Source organism: Epinephelus moara, chromosome 6 (assembly GCF_006386435.1).
Source record: "Epinephelus moara isolate mb chromosome 6, YSFRI_EMoa_1.0, whole genome shotgun sequence".
In the NCBI taxonomy this organism is placed as follows: domain Eukaryota; kingdom Metazoa; phylum Chordata; class Actinopteri; order Perciformes; family Serranidae; genus Epinephelus; species Epinephelus moara.
Genome location: NC_065511.1, coordinates 36,941,722 through 36,959,556, shown reverse-complemented (window position 1 = coordinate 36,959,556; position 17,835 = coordinate 36,941,722). Strand labels below are relative to the sequence as shown.

General features: G+C 42.2%; 1 protein-coding gene across 1 annotated transcript in view; it reads left to right on the top strand.

Moving 5' to 3' along the window:
* The window catches only part of LOC126391165 (raftlin-like), a 165,989-nt gene that overhangs the window by 77,640 nt on the left and 70,514 nt on the right, over window positions 1–17,835 (top strand). The window contains exon 4 of the mRNA XM_050045704.1: window positions 12,057–12,165. Coding sequence (XP_049901661.1) covers window positions 12,057–12,165 — 109 coding nt within the window. The remainder of the gene's footprint in view (window positions 1–12,056; window positions 12,166–17,835) is intronic.

Below are 17,835 nucleotides of genomic sequence, written 5' to 3'. Positions count from 1 at the left end.
CTACATTGACATTTCAGTCATTTAGCTAACGCTCTCACCCACAGCGACAGTACAATAACTGCAGAAAACCAATACCCGATATTACAAGCAACCAAGAGTAAGGAGTGTAATAATCAGAGCTGCTGTGCCCTGACAGTTCTGCTGCAACCACAGACTGATCATGTAAGAAAAATGAAACACAGGACATAAAATAAAAACTAAAGAGAGGCTCACTGTGCGAAGCTTTTGTTGTTGTTTTCAGAAAAATTAATGAATAGAGGATCAGGGATGCGAATCAGGAGGGAGACGGAGGATGACCGGGGGGAATTTGGTGAAAAGATGAATTTAAGATTAAATAAGAAGAAACTTGGTTGATTCTCATGGGAGAGCTAAGTTGTAAAAGGAAATATAAGGATTCAATGAAGAAGAAGAAGAAAACTATAATACAAAGTAAGCAATAAACAGAAACACAAGATAAGAGCAGTAAAAATAATACAATCAGAAAGGAATACATTAAAAGGGAAGCAATTAATTGCTTTGTGCAAGTGTATGCTGACGATAATTTAAATTCTTAAGTGTGGTGTGAGCGTTCAGAAATTGTGTCCTGAGGAAAAACTGTTTTCATGTCAGTTAGTGCCAACTGTCTAACACGCCTCCCTATTTCCCCTCATCCCTGCTGGTGTTTGTTGGAGATATCAGGGAGAAAACATTTGTTGCTTTTTCTTGTTGTACAGTACGAGCAGCAACCTCCACAGTGAGAGATAATTCATCACAGCAAACATGACAACTTCATTTGGGTTTGTCAAATTTTCTGTTTTATCATTATTTACTGTAATTTTGCGAGAGTTGTGCGGCGCAGAGTGTTAGGATACGCCTCGCTTACTGTCAATCACCTGACAGCCGCAGGGAGAAACGGAAGTCTCTGACAGGACAAAAAACCTTTTTAAAAACTTGCTGTTGCCGTGGTACAATCCTCACATCCAGGTCTTCTTATCTGAGGCATCTTTATTCATCACGACTGTTCATTTCAAGATGAAGTTTTTAATTAAAAAGGTACATATTCAAAGAGTGTCACTAAGCAGTCATGTTTCCATTACATCAAGTCCTTAAACCTTAATAAGAAAAAAGGCTTCTTGTCAGTTAATTACAAAATGTACTGACGTTTACTGTGATTACAAAAATGCTTCACTGTTTTCTGATCTGTCACTTCTATGGCTGAAGTCTGGTTTAGTTTAGGCAACTAAAATTGCTTGGTTTAGGTTAGGGGAAGGGTAATCATGGTTCAAGAAACAGATTGGTTGTTGGAGGGAGATGGGTCCAAAGTCAAACACTTACACCTGTATTCAAAACTCTTCCTCATTAAAATTGGGGGGAAAATACGGCACAAGAATTATTTGAACAAGACTATGTCAAAACCTTGTGTATGGCTTGACCATATATGAAACTCCAGGGGGCTTTTATTTTTAAAATGTGGCTTTTAATTTGAAACCGGAAGTCAGAGCGTTCACTCATTGTGTGTTCCAATACCAACACTACCATACTATATAGTATGCCAGAAAAATATTCAGTATGTCCCAGTACATAGTGTGTCAAATGCAGTATACCAAACATACCAGGATATTCTACTACATCTGATCTGATTTTGCAGCGTGCAAGCCAGCATGTTTTTCTGGCTATTCTGACCCACAATCCTCTGCACAGTGGACGATACGTCACATCAACTGAGCCGCAAACAGAAGTAGCAATGTGGAAGATAGCGCATACAAGTAACTGATGACCAGTTGAACAGTAATAACAGGAATACTGATGTTTAAGTGAACAAAATAATCATAAATATTACAAACAAGAAAAGGACATAACTATAGAAATAATGACAGAGTGCTGCAGATGTAATTTCACTGTCACAAATATATGTTTGAATCTACAATCTGTGCAGTTGTAACTTTAAAGTTAAACTACACACATTACAAAGTAACAACAGTGAACCCATACAACCACATAAGTCGTTTGTTCCTATCTTAGAAATTGATCGACAAGCGCCACAACTGGGGTCATACCAAAACGTCAGAATAGGTCATATATGACCGTTAATGATCGCAGTTTTAAAGATATGGTTAATGTTGTGAAACTGTCTCAGCTGCACCAAAACTATGAGTTGGGATAAAATGAATACGTTTGTTACTAATGTAACGTGATGTGAAATATGAAACTTGACTTTGGGTTTGGCGCAGGACACAATGAGCAGTCTCCTGTGTTTATTGACCCATCCATCCACCCTGACCTCCCCCTACACAGACTCTTTGTGAGTGAGAGCTATGAGCTCATTATGACTTCAGCCTGTCTATTTATTATATTTGCTTTTTTTCTGCTGTATACTTATTATATTGCTCTGTGTTTTCTACTGAGCCTCATTTATTATATGCTTTGTGTTTTTGTTTTTGCATTATCCTCTGTCTGCTATAATGATGCAAATTTCCCTGCTGTGGAACTAATAAAGGATTATCTTATCTTTATAATACATCACCTGACTTCCTCCTTCGCTCCCGCCATAATTACCAGGCTTCTACAGGTCACGGCCTAACAATAACATAAATATGGTTCGTAATAAGCTGCTTGTACAAACGAGCTACGTGGTCGTATTCTGGAGGAGGACAGTCTAATTTAAACCGCTAAATGTTTCATCAGCTCAGAATTAGTGGCACATGCAACTGACATTTAAGCTCAGTGATTGGATGCTTCCTAGTGAAACACTCCCTGGGAGTTGCTGGTACCTTTGACTTTTTATCAAAGACCCAAATATTTTCTAACTCATTAGTTCATCTTTTGTACTGATGCTTCAACCAGCAGAGTTTCAAGCCTGTCTAAGCCTTGACAGTGGCTGCCAGTCACATACCGATGTCTCTGCAGAAAATGAACATGACTTTTACTTTTGCAAGCCTGAATGCCTGAAATCAATCTCCTATCACCTATTTTGTAAATGCTAATAAAAACAGGCAACTATAAGGGATAATGCGGGGTGAAAACGTGGCAGTCAGCCACGTTTTAGAAGGTCATATAGTTAAAATGCACGGCACCTTATCTGCCCTGCCTTTCTGCAGATTGTGGCCATTAGTAATCACCTCCCATGCTGTTGTGTAAAACACCTCAGGTTTACTTTCGGCATGCCCAGACATTCGCACAAACAGTCCAGCGGCTCCTCGCTGCTGCAAAACTGGACAACAGAAATATTGATTCTGTATGAAAAGGCTACAGCTGAATGGACTGCATCTCTGACTCCTTTTTTTTTTTTTAAAAAAAGAAGACATGCTTGCCTTGCTCTAGAGAAAAAGACACCATGAGGGGGGGAGAGTGGAAGAAAAGAAAATCACAGCTGGAGTGTGAAGAAGTAAGGAGAGGAAGACAGAAGGAGGCTGAATGGGATAAAAAAAAAAAAAAGGACGACAGAGAGAGATATTGAGTGAAAAGGGCAGAGGAGTCTACCATCCTTTGATGGCCTCGGCCGAAAGCAGGGCCCAGGCTTTATCTCCAGCGTCTGTCACCGTGGAGACAGCTGCTCACATCAGCACCAGCCCAGGGGAATCCAAATCTCCACCAGGGGAAAATGAAGGAAGAGAAATAAGAGAAACCACAAAAAAGCAGAGCATCTCTTCTTCAGTTCTCTTTCGCTGTCAGACCCAGAAATCAAAAGAAGAAGAAGACAAGGAGGGGGGAAGGGACGGGAGGATGGGGGTGAATACAGTGAATGGGATTGAAAGCATGACAGCAAGCAGCCATTCATCCGTCGCTCCAAAAACGAACAGCTTTGTGCGACTGCACTGAAAACAAAGCAAAAGTCAAGGTAGAGGAGCTGACTGGTGAGCAGCAGCTCTATAGGCATCTTTATTTAGCATGCGTGCTATGTCTGAGGACACAATCACAGGCAAGTCTCTACAGTATTAGCCCGAGTGTGAAAGGCTCAGCCAACAAGGTACTTTACATGGAGGGGGTGACGCTGCAGGAATCCAGTGCACAGTCAGGAAGTACACAGAGGTTGTGTACATACAGCGGCGTGTCATCTGTAAATGTTAAGACACTGTCACCTGACTGACATGTCTGGTTAAGTGGGTTATAACTTTAGAAACCTCAGACAGCAATTTGTCACCGGCAGCGGCCACCCCCCTGTTACAACCTGCTGCACGGAAGAAGGAGAAAAAAAAACCTGCAATGCAGACAGAATGGATTGGACCGTTTGAAAATTTAAAATGTCAACTGTCAAATTTCCCAGTGTTCAATTTGATTGCGATGGAATAGGGTTACAGTTCAGCAGGCAATGTCTGATGGGATATATTCATCATTATTGGGTAATTGCAAGGAGCTCCCGCGTGCTCAGGCAGAGAAAAAAGAGGGACTGAAAGAGAGAGATGGGCTGAAAGGGGAGGAGAAGGGTGGAGAGCGTGTGAGAGGGAGATGGAAGAAGAGGAAAATAAAGAGGTACGGACTAAAAAACCATTAGAGGGGGATTCGCTCCGGTGAAATTATTCATAAATGTGTGAAAATGTGACATTAGGAGAGGTATGCTCTATTATTAAAGCTCCACAGCGACAGAGTGCTAAACATGGGTTCTGTTGGCCCCTGACTGTGTCGTCATAGCAATAGATGGGCAGTGGGTGATGGAGGTGGGTGAGAGGTTTGACACAGCTCTGCTCCCGATGCACAAGGAACAGGAGTGAATTCACATTTTTCACTCATATTCGCTGACTATGATGTGAAAATGGTTTTATTCAGCCTTGAATTTCTTTCTGTAGCATGAGAAAAAGCTTTTATTGTGCCATTCAGCTCCTCTCAGGCAATTTCCAGAAACGGGTAACATTAATAGTAATAATTTAAAACATTTTACTGAATGCATACTTTGTAACTCTCTGGCAAAGATTGCTTTAAACAACATATAACCTGATTCAAGTTCTTATTTCAGCTACATCTCTCCTATGAAATATAGTCCTGGGTACAAAGAAGTGATGCAGTTATGATTGTGACAGCGGTGGGAGTTCATACGGACAAAAAAAAAAAAAAGGGGGAATGGGAAGTTATCAGAGCTGCTTTGAAGTTGTTGAAGTCCCCGTAAAGTCACAGCTCTTCAAATGCAAAATGCAAGTCCATTTTAAGGTATTCAGCTTTCACAATTCTGACCATTTAAATGACGCATTTGAATATTTACCTTTCAAAGCTAGGTGATAAACATTAGTATCATATCGTCATACAACAGTCTGTATATCTTCCGAACAAGTGCCCCTACTGGTTTGGTTAGGTTTAGGAAAAGAATCATGGTTGGGCTTCGTCACGTTACGACATGAAGTAATGTTTATCAACGTAAGACTTAACAGGGACAACACATCAAGACAGACAAGCATTCAAATTCACATTCACACCTACAGCCAATTTAGAGTCACCAATTAACTCAAACTGCATGTCTCTAGACTGGGGAGAACACCACCAACTCCATCCCGAGGTTTGAACCCCCCACCGGATTCAAACCAGGAACCCTCTTGCTGTGAGGCAACAATGCTAACCACTGCACCACCTTGCCGCTATAAAGTGAAATAATAACTCAACGTTGACCATCGTTTCACACAAAGCACAAACAGCGAGCTCCTGTTTGTTTGACCCATCCACCACCGCGACCACTTCCCTGTGCTGACTTTGTCGCTCTTTATAACACATCACCTGACTTCCTCTTTTGCCTCTGTCCTATGAGGGAGGACCATGGATGTATAAAGACGACTGGATACACCCTGTTCTTTCCTATGAAAGTTGCTCAGTGGCGCATGGAGCCAAAAAGTTAAATTACAGTGTATAAAATTAGCTGGTTGATCGGCACTGTTTGAGAGACTTAGAGACTTAAAGACTCCTACCAGCTTAGACAGCTACTTCCAGGTTCGCTAACTTGAATGGGGATAAAATGATTCAATCCTGCGGCTCTTCAAGACTTTAACACTGTTTGGCCACTATGAAAATTGGCATTGGTGTACACGGCTCTGTAGTAGACAAGTATGCCTTTTTGTATTTTACTCTGGTTGGTCACATTCGGCTTCACAAACGTGCCAAAAACAGGGTTCGTAAACAGTAGAAAGCAGCATGGAGGCCTGTGAAAATGTTGCAGTGGTTACTTTTTTTTATATCAGTTATTTGTTAAGTTTCTCTTTGAAGCTGGGCGGCGACTAATTTGGAACGAGCGCTGCTTGGACAGAGACAAATGGACTTTGTGACGGCATGTTCATGCTGCAAAAGAAACAAAGATTTGCGTGTCCACACAAGTGTCATGTTTCCATCACTGCCGATCAGAGTTACAGCCAATAATACCTGTGACTACTGCAGAGTCATTTGTCGTGGGGATGAATGCCAATTGTGAGCTTTGCCACTAAAAGAAAAAAGCCAGATGTTAGTGGGTGTAATGTTTCGATTGCTGTTGATTGGAGCTAATAAGAGCTGGATCCAATGAATACCAGTGACTACGGCTTTGTCCTGAGAATGAATGCTGATTGTAAGATTTGCCACCAAAGAAAAAAGCCAGATGCCATTAGGTGTTATGTTTTCATCTCTGCTGATGGGAGCGAGCTTTAATGAATACCAGTGACTACTGCGGAGTCATTTGTCCTGGGAATAAATGCTGATTGTAAACTTTCCCACTAAAGAAAAAAGCCAGATGTTAGAGGGTGTTAGTGGGGTTTTTGTCCAGTGGTAAAGGGGCTTTAGTCTTGTTTATTGTTCTGGGATTCCAACAAGTCCAAACTTGAGAATGTTTTACTTTCAGATCCTCTGAAAGTCGAGTCGTTATTATTGTGGCTGAGGTCTCACTCTGAAGTATCAAATCTGCATCCTTCAGTATGAGTGGTAATAGTCACTATGGCTGAGCAGACAAGCTCCATTAACAGAGACAACAAAGAAATGAGCACTTTAAGCTCCAGTTCACTCTTTCAAGTTTAAACAAAGAAAGACCGAACTCAGTGTAGACATTTTTTACAGTTTGACTTCCACTGAAAAACAATAATATGTCAACACAGTCCCTTTCCATACCCCAGTGAACACCGCGTAATTGGAAACCACACATTTACAAATGATGTAGCCACTACACTGCTAAAACAAATCCCAAAGCAAGCCATTAACAGGTAATTCGCAATTAGTTACCATGTGAACGTTCAGCTCCAGTGGGAGTGATTAGTCCAACACAAGATGTTCTATGGCGAAACAAAGCATGTGACCCATCTGCGGGGCAGACGAGAAAGACGGAGGGGGGAGAGGAGGGAGGGTGGGTTAGCAGGTGTATTCACCCAGGAGGGAGCTCCAGGTAGGTGGGCGAGCAGGCAGGCAAGCAGGCATTTGACACCCGTCTAACCACACGAGACCTCAGAGGTTGACAGCCGGTGCTGCACGCTGCATGAAAAGTCACCGCTTCACACAGAGAAGATGGACTGCAGGTGATGCAGCTGCTATTTTTAACCTGAGGCCTCCCTCCAGGACCGAGTGCACCGTTTCAATTGTTGTTCTCACACACACACACACACACACACACACACACACCTCTCTCCCTATCTGATGCCTCTGCCTGCAGAAGTCTCCTTCCATTCAGGGCTTTATTCCAAAATGAGTTATTCACAGGTTAAAAAGAAGTGACACCTCTGTGCAAAACATTTGATAGCACAAAATGAAATCAAATTCTTGTGCTTAAGTGACAGTTCCCGGTAAAAAAAAATCTCTTGTAAGGACTGAATCATTTCTATTTTATTGATGATGAACCGCAGTATTAATTCATCTCCAGAATGAATTTATATCGCTGTGAAAAAGGGCTTTTCATTTCATTCTCTGAAGCTGCTTTTTAACTTGCAGCACACAGGAGCACCGGCAGACCTCTCAGTGCAGTGTTACCAAACATGCTGTATAAGGTCTGTAGTGAAAGTGCTTTGATTTAGGATGTAATAAAGGCATTTAACTACACTCCATGCACCGTACTGGCTGTCTGCATCTCTGTCTGTCTCTGTTCCTGAAGATGTGCCTGGAGCACCAAGCTGGTTGGTTCTGATCTATGTCGCAACGAACAGGATGCATCCACCTTTTTCTGACAGTGCCATCAGGCTTCTGCCATCGCGCCTTTGAATGTTATGACGCTGCGGAAAAACGAGAAGCGGCGCTCAGCTCGTCGTAATGAATGTTTCACAGAGCGTGTGAAGTTTGTTCTTAACGAGTCAGTCGGCCCACTTTCTGCTCCGCTGTGTGCTGCGACAGCGATCTGCGCATAGCGACGGGTGTCAGTGACAGCAGAGTAGATGTGTGGTGACCGTGGGGTTTTTTTTGTTGTTGTTGTTTTGGATTGATGACATAAGCGAGGGCCATTGGTTAGGCTGTGAAGTCTAACAGAAAGACTAAGGCCGGGGTTTAAAGTGATAATGCAGTGATGTTTAAACTGTGTGATTCTGATTCATGTGGGGGAAAATGCAGGAATGCTTTCACTCTAACAGGCCTATAAAGATTCAGGTTAGCAACATTTATTCAGAAAGTAAATTGACATGTAAACTGAAATGTGGGCATGTGTTTGACAGGGCAGAGGAGGAAAGCAGGTGAAGCTCATCCAGCAAACACTTGAGGAGAATCAAAAGAGGCTTATTTTGCTCTTGAGGCTTGTGTCTTTTGTGTGTAAAAACTCTGGCAGCAAAATTTAAAGGGGCACTCCTCCAACCATTTGTGTCAAAGTGAATTTACCAGTCAGTACCAGTAGTATTACACCACCCATCTTGGGCTTGGAGACTAAAAGTAAAGCTGGGGTAGGCAGAAACCTGGAAAATCAGAAAACAACAGAATTTGAAAATACATCATCCTCCTGTAGCTTTCGATGATTACGATATTAATTCAATTATTAAATGATATATTTTGGGCGGGGCAACACAATGGTTTGAGTTGAAGGTGTGAGAAAGAATAGTATCAGTAACATTGTTAACACTGTGCTACATTACAGAGAAATACAAAACTGTACTAATGAACCTTCATTAATATAGGCCTCAGCATTGCCAGGTGGGAAATGTAGGATTATCGTACCAGAGACTCAAAATTATCGTATTTTGAGGGAAATTATCGTACATCCGTCATACCCAAAATAACAATCCTACTGATGCGCTATAGGCAATTACACAACAGTTAGTTTCGACCGAGTAATTTGATTGGACGAGAGGCATTCCATGAGTGCTGATATAGAGTATAACATCACTGGGACATGTAACAGTAAAATCACTCCGCTTACAGGTGTTATAAATATAAATACAACCGTTAATTAACCAACTGTCACACTTGCTACATTGATGCAAACTGACACTATAGCGTTACGCCAAGAAGATGGATATTTTCCCCAAAATTACAATTGAATTAAATTATGAGTGGTCGTCAGGAGAAGACAAGGAAAAGGAAAGCCAGGACTCTTCTGTGCAGACCTCCAGGTGTGTTTGTGTAACATCAGCCAAGCTCGACAAACTGGAGAGGAGCAAAAATGAAGCGAACACGGTCAGGAATTATCAATGATCATCTGATGAGGTACTGATGAAGATGAGGGAGAGTGGAAGCTGAATCCTGCTGTGCCAACATCCAGGTTTGCCAACGTTTCATCAGCCGAACTGGACGAAGTTACACAGCTGCAGATCAATGTAAATACAAAGTAGCTTGTGAGTTGCTGGTGTGTGTGCTGCGTTGCCTGGCATCAGACTGGGGAAATGTTTGTTTTCGCGGAGCTACATAACATACTTAAATAATTTATTTCATCACCTTTTGTTAACATTTCCTTACTCAGCATTGCTGTTTAAGCTGTTGTTGAACTGTTGTATAAAAGCAATATCACACGAGAGGGAGTGATGTTGTAATGTATAACGTCACGGCTGTAATTGTCTTCAACACAAGGCCGCAGGCCGAATCACAGCCGTGACGATATACATTACAACATCACTCCCTCTCGTGTGATATTGCTTAAACATAGTCACTCTAGTGTTTTCCATTTTCCATGTTCCTTGCTTCTCTTCTTCTTCTTCTGTTTTGAATCTCATTGTCGCTCGACTTCCTGATGGGTCCTAGCGCCTCGTGAGGCGGGTACAGCTGACCATTCAGCCAATCGTGCTCATTGTTCAGAGTCAAACGTCACCTGTATCTCATGCTAAGCAAAGTGCAGTTGGCTGGAAACATCTCACATGGGAACAGATGCCTTCAGGGCTCACAAAAACTCCAGCATACTGATTACAACCACACATTCATGAAATGGTCAAATTATCGTACATTTGGCCTTTTTTGGGATTATTGATTGTACATCGTACAGAGGGCCAAATTATCGTACAAATACGATAATTATCGTACACTTGGCAATGCTGATAGGCCTATATTTTATCTACAAGTGCACGTCACACACTGAGCGAGCCGCCTGTTAATGACGCTGTGGGCTAATGCGCATGTAGCTACTTCCATGTTTCAGATGATACGTCATGTTTGTAGTCGACCAATGAAGATGAGTTTACATATCACCTTGGGTTCGTCCTTCACCTTCTCAAAATGATCCCACACTTTGGATTTCCTGCCCGACATGTTATTAACTAGCCTGTGGAATAACCGCAGGTACCAGCCCTGGAAATTAACCTGACTCCTGTCTGACTGCTGAGCGTGGACACTTCCTGTGTCTGTCCTTTCACATTAAATTTCCACATGGTCCAGTAATATAGGTTTTAATTTATTTTGACAAGGCACAGCTCCTAATAGAGTTTCACGTTTGTTTGTTTGTTTGTTTGTTTGTTTGTTTGTTGTTGCTTTTTTGTGCGACTAAGAGACCAATGAAATGTTGCAGACTAATGACCTTTCTGGTTGACTAATGTTTGTCGAACTTTTAGGGGGCAGCCATTTTTATTTGCTCTATTGCTAGGACTTAAATGAGAAGACTTTCACGTCTGTGTGCTAAGTATGAAAAGCTACAACAGCTGGTTAGGTTAGCTTAGCATAAGGACTGGAAACAGCAGGAAAAGTCTAACCAAGCTCTACGTACAGATAAGAAACAGAACCTCTAAAGCTCACTTACTGACACATATATTCATCCTTTTAATCCATTGAAAAATCAAAATATAAAAAAGGCCATTTACAAGACAACAAATAAGCGAATTTCCCCCAAACTATTTCCTTTAAATTGCTGTTTTGCTACTATTTTACCAAGTACTGTTGATAGTTGATACATAAAACAACTCAGTCTGCATCCCATGGGGGGGCATGACAGAAAAATCAGTGTGATAAAGCATCAGGAGCAGACACGCACACGTTGACATGTATGTGCACTCACAGGGAGTCTTAGCGTGAACTGAGAAGCTGCAAGCACAGCCTTTAAAAGACACGCCAGCATGCACGCATCTTTTACCCTCCCACACATCAGGTGTCCGTGTAAAGCCAGAGCCCTCGCAGAGCGCACACGCAGCCCTCACACATACACACACACCTACTGTATATGCACAAAGACTGTAGCACACTGAGGAAAAGGTCATGTGGGGCTTCTTCCCCTTGTCAACAGGATGAGACGCGGGGAGGTGGAAGCTGGGGCATCAGTCTCCTCGGGGCCAGCTCTGGGATTTCCTCCAGAGGACAGAAAAGGAAAATACAACACCATATAAATAGATTCTCCCCGCTCAAAATACAGATATGGCTTCAGCAGGGAGGGCTGCAGGGGGGGCAGGACCAGATTTGCATTGAATTCCCTGCGTTCTGTGCTCCCCATGTGTTTTCTTTCATCCATGCGGATCTCTGTCTCGCTTAAGTGTTTTATTGTATTTTTCCTGGCCCCCCACAGGGCAACAATAACATTAACAAAGCTTCTCGATGCAGTGTAATTTGTTGATAGGGGGTTATTTTTGTGTTATAGATCCGATGTCTGTGAATAGCATGCCTGTTTGGTAATGTTTTGTGGCTGTAATGTTTTATGATTTAGGTTGAATGCATGTGAATGCATGGGCGCTCTCGTGTCGGGAGCATTTGTCCAGCAGTTTGGCTTTGCTGAAATGCTGAAACTCATTGTGCTCTCTCCCCTACTGTGGTGCCTGCAGGGTGGAGAAGAGCCAGTCTGTCTGCCCGCCGTACAAACTACAGCTGGAAGAGTGTCTGTCTGCCGAGCAGGTGCCCACCCCAGAGCTCATCCAGGGCTACGTCAAGAAGGTAGGGCTGCTTTATAAATGCCAAGCTGAAGCGTTTTGTCAGTTAGTGCCCAGCTGGAAGAAGGGATGCAGGGAGGGAAGGAGGGGAGTAAGAGATAGGGAGGGATGAATGCAGAGATAATGTGGGGGCTTGTATTGTATGCATATTCTAGCATCAAAAAAGGGCATGTGAAAAAATCCTGATATCAGAATATAAACTCAGCCTGCTACCGAAACTCAAATTACTTTGTTCAGCATGTCATCCTGTTTAAAGGTTCAGAGAACACAATGTTTGTATGTTTACAACTGTATTTTAGTGAATCAACCACATGGCTAAACCTGCTCGCAAGCACGCTGCTGTCAGGCTGAAGGCTTTTAACTGCAGCCTGTCACAGAACGCTCGGAGGCAGTTGCCAATGAAGCACACAATGTTGGAGGAGTGACATTAAAAAGGATATTTTTCCTTTTTATGTAATTGGTGCTTAAAAAAGATAACAAAGAAAACACAGGGGTGGTTGTGACACGCGTGTGTATTTCAGGAGTTGTCAGGTATGAATTAGTGGTAACTTTACAACTTGATTGTGTTGCTGCTCCTCTACTTTGAGCCGTGTTGACAGGCTTCTACTACAACTACAACTAAAAATGTGCTTCTGGTAGATAATTATTGAATTCAGCATCTAACATTTTCTGAACAGTTTCAGTTTGAGCCAAAGTCACCAACAGAGTCTCAAACATAGGGCCTGTGTCCACATGGTGTTTTTTTCTGGGCGCCAGCGTCTTTTTTTCTATTGTTTGCAATTGGATGAGCGCATATGCAGCCGCATCTGATTGTCTAGAGAAAGAGCACTGTGCCCAGCATCATTTTTCAAAGTGCTCTGGCATTTCTGTTCGGTGCTTCCTGCTGCAAATCTCTGAACTTTTAAGAAAGGCCCTGGTGACGTCACCGATGCTTCTTTTGCTAAGCTACCATTACAGCAAAGCCCAAAAAGACCATTTGTGGGAGCAGATTGGCCACTGTATATTGTTGGTGAGTTGTGCTTTCATCACCATACCATTGTACGCTTGTTAACCCTGTAGTCAACCCTCTGTTGACATAACATTGCATTAGCTACCTAGCTAATGTTGTGATAGAAACAAAACCCATGCATAGCTGGTAGTGCTGGGATAAAGCGCTCCCCAGCGTACTGCCACCGCTTTTCACCTGAAGAAAAAATGCCATGTGGACACAGGCCCTTAGATTGTATAAAATAATGGACGTAGCCACCGTGACATTACCCACTGGTATATGTATTCCTGTTTTGACGCCTCAAGTGACCATACTTGGACCAAAAGGATAAGCTAATCCTAACACTAGCTGCTAGCTTGGTTAACATGGTGCATTTACAGCTATGGTTAACTTTCATAATGCTAGTGCTAATGCTAATTTTCTCTTGCGAACAACACACTTAAAATCATTAAAACAAAATGTACTTACCAGAAAAATGCAACATTTCAATGGTCCTTAGGCCATGTCTACATGAAAGAGATATTTTTGAAAATGGATATTTCCCCCCTCCATTTTAACAAATACTTCTGTCCACACAACCTTTATTTTCCGAAATATCTCCATCTACACTAGAACGCTAAAACGACTCCAAACACTTGTCGGCTTTAGCGGTCTACAGCAATCTCCCCTTGTCACAAAGGTAGTAAAGTGTACAGGCTAACATTACCTACTGGAGATCTCCTCACTGTTGAGTCCCGTTCAATTTAAGGATAAAGGAGCTCGTCGGTGAAGATTCTCAGCCATCCAGGTCATGGTAATCGTAAATGCTATATCGTAGGCAACTGGACTTACTTGCGTTTCTCTAGAACTGAAGAAGCTTCTTGGACGTGAGGCAAAACATCTTCAAGATACACAAGCAAGTCCAGTTGCCTACGATATAGCACTTACGATAAAGGAGCTCACACAAACATGTAAATGAATGTCTGGAAATATTTAAGTTTTACTGACAATCCTAAGAAGACACAAGAATCACACTCTGGAGAGTGTTCCACCATCTGCTGGTTTGAACGCGCCTGATCCAAACCGTCATTTCTGGGGGACTTTAAATTGCAGATGCTGAGGTGGAGCAAAATATTGGGTGCAGCAGACGTCTCTGTTAGTCCGTGAAGTGGTGAAGAGATACCAAGTTTAAGAGCAAAGTAATCATTAGACAAAGCAGTGCAAATAAAACCCTGCTGTTGTTTCTAGCGTTCATTACGAAAAGCAAAACTGGGCGTGTGCGAATTGAGGAGATGATGTCATTGTTTCCCAAATGCTCTGTTTTACCAAACTCTATTTGTGTGTTGTCGACAACAAAAACATCTGTAGGGCCAAGACATTTCTAGGCGACCAAAACGTTATAATTAACTTTTACAGACAGCTACAGCTATGCCTATACTGAATCTGGGTCTACGTCCTGGTTGGATTACTAAACAAAGATTGTCGCAGTTGTAGCAACTTGTCAACCAACAGTACCCACCTGTCACTCAAAGCAGTCTCTCCCTTAAATATGCAAATATACTTTAAACCTTAATAATATTTAAACTGGTGAGTTATATAAAAATTCACCCCCGTACAGTTGTCATAAATGGGTAAATTAGGACCAAAACCATTTTTGTACCAGGCTGTAAACGTGTATTTCTTCTGTTAAGGTGAGCATTTTAACATGGGGGTCTATGGGGATTGACTCACTCACTCTTGGAGCCAGCCTCAAGTGGCCATTAGAGGAACTGCAGTTTATGGCACTTTTGCATTGGCTTCATTTTTCAGCCTCAGAGGCTGCCGCTTGGTGTCAAGACAGCCGTCTAAAAACTCTGATAGATAGTTTTGCCATGCTGCAGTTTATCATGAGTCCAACTCAGGCAGTGTGTAATATACTAAAAGCTGCGTTTCCATAATGGTCCAAGGCTAATGTTAATTAGGAAGCCAAATGGCTTAACATTTCTGTGTTTTCCACAGAGGAGATGAAAGTGGTGAAGAAAGAGCAAGAATCACATTTACTGATCTCATAATAAATTGGCTCTGTAGCCTATGTCACTGTTATGAATGCACTGCTGTAGAGAGCCTGTTTGAAATGGCACTTCAGATGATATATATGAACACACCCTCCTCTCTTGTGAGCTGGTTATGCTGCGTCATCATGATTCAACCCCCCCTGCCTAATCTGTATATTACCGACCGTTATGTCGGCCTTTGAAGCCTCGCTCCTGAACCTTTCTGTGCGTTTTGCCCTTCGATTAGTCATGCAACCGCAGTCCTGTAGGACCTCATTACTGTTGGTTATCATTTTAATCTACTGAGCTGCTACAGGCTTGCTGGAGGAGGAGGAGGCCATGCTAGAAATCTATTAAAAGGGAAGTGGACATGGATGAGTGGTAGAGGAGTGAGCGGAGAAGTCCCTTTCCTCTCTGTTTCCTTCTGTTTTTCTCTCTCTTCATATCTTTTTTTCTTCTTCCCTTTCTCTTCCTCACCGTCTCGATCTCTGTCATTATCCCTCTGCCTCTCTTTCCGTCATCTCTCCCCTCACTCTCTCTGCCCTGCTCAATCTCTCTCTCCGGGGTTTTCATCTTGACCTTCAGACACCTCCTCCTGGTGCCACTTTAATAACTTACGGGGGAAATAGGAAATGTGGTCTCAAGTCAAAATTGAAATGGGTTTTTCACTGCAGGCTGTTGATATTCTGGTGGCAGAATAAGGGAAGCTGCTTCCAGAATATTTTTCATCAAGTTTGTGCTTGGCATCATTTCAGTTAATGAAGAGAAATGATGCGATGCAAAGTTTCCCTTTTGACCTCGAAACCTCATTTTCTTGATCAAAGGTGGTTCCATCTAAGCCAGTGCAACATCTGTTCATTTAGACAGAAGTTTAGAAGAATGCTAATTTTTGATTTTGTCGTCTTTTTATCGAGTGCAGCAGGAATGAGTCCTGAGACCCCGAAATGAATTAGCATTTTTTGCACTTCTGGTTCCCTCGTAATGAAACCAATGGATTTTTTTGAATGGGTTTTCGGTTTAGATGCCTGAAATAAAGTCTGTGCTTAACACAAGCTTAAGAGACTTTCATGTTTTTTTTTCAGCAACAAAAAATGTGTCAGTAAATACCCCACTGGTAAATTTAGAGGACATTACATTTCTTAAGAAAGGCAGTTGCTAACAAGTGGCTAAATGAGACTACAGAGGTTGTCGGTACGGTTGGATACTGAAATCAGTACAGACCAAATTACATCAGCTCTACCGAGTATTGATTCACATTGAATCCATTGGTGCCAAATTTCAGTACCTGTGAGATCATCTGGGTGAGAATTCCGGGTTTAGACAAGTGGCGCAGGTGCCGGGAAGCGCCCCAAGCCTGGAAGACAGCCATGGTGCTCTTAGGCCGGCAATGAAGCTCCGCATAGCCTCCGAGTTCAGCTTCAGACAGGAGGCAAAAGCAGAGCTCCAGCAGCTTCCCAGCAGGCCGAAACTATCGCTACAGCACCAATCTGCCGCGATAATTTCGGCGTCTGGTCTATTACCTTTTCTACATTACTTTAGCAATAGCCTGGAATCACTGCTAGACGAGCAGACACACACACCAACAGAGACAGAGGATTAAGAGCAGAGGAGCAGAACTGTATTTTAATCTGTCTAATCACCCCTGCAGTTTGAATGTTAAGTCCTGAAAAAAAAAAAAGTACTGTTGGGCAGCGGTATCAAAATCCAGGGATTGGACCGGTAGAGCTATCAGTTGAATTGTGAACAGTACCCAGCCTGGTTTTTGTGCATATTAAATGTCATCACGCCAACCAAACATAGCTTAACAGCCTCGTTGTAGTGGTGATGCTGAGGTCATGCAACGGCAGTGTAGTTTGTTTAAAGTCTATAGTAACCTTGTTGCTTCAGGAGATGCTTCAAAAATCCTAACAGTGATATTCATTTGTGAAGATTATCCTGCTGAAGTTTTGTCTGCCACAGAGCTTATTTTCTCCAGTAATCCAAAAATCCAATGGAAAAATGATTGGTTTTTTGTCGAGGGAACCAGGGCGATCCTAACTTCCAGGTTGGCCTACAAAAAAACATCAACCCTGCAGCATTGTATCCTGTATTGATACTGCAGGAAATCTATTATAGTAGATGTCTATAGTACAAATGGGACTCTTGAAGGGCTGCAACTAACGATATTTTCACGTTCAGTTAGCTGCATAGCTTTTATTTCCCTTTAGCTTGTGGCTTAAAGATTATTGGAGTAGTCCTTTTTCACACTGACCAACAGTATATATAACATATATTCTGTATCGTCTTATTCCAGCTTTTATTTGAAGCTATATGATGTTTATATTGAGAACAAAACAAACACAAGACCCAACGTTTGTAATGGCTGTGTCGTTACATCAAATGGACATAGTCGTCATTTACAAAGATATAAAACTGAATCGTCACATTTAAGAAGCCTGAACCAGCAAATGTTTGGATTGGATTTTTGTGATGGTCTGACAAGGCATGGAGCCCACACTGTAACTAACTGCGCTTCCTGAAGAAACATTATCATATTTTTGGAAAAATGAAAGAGTGATTCCAGAGAGAAGCAGACAGAGGGGTCTACAGTCTGTGTTTGAAGGATATATCCAGGATGTCAAACTGACTCAGCAGCAACAACAGGTTAAAAAGACAAAGATAGTTAGAAGCTAAA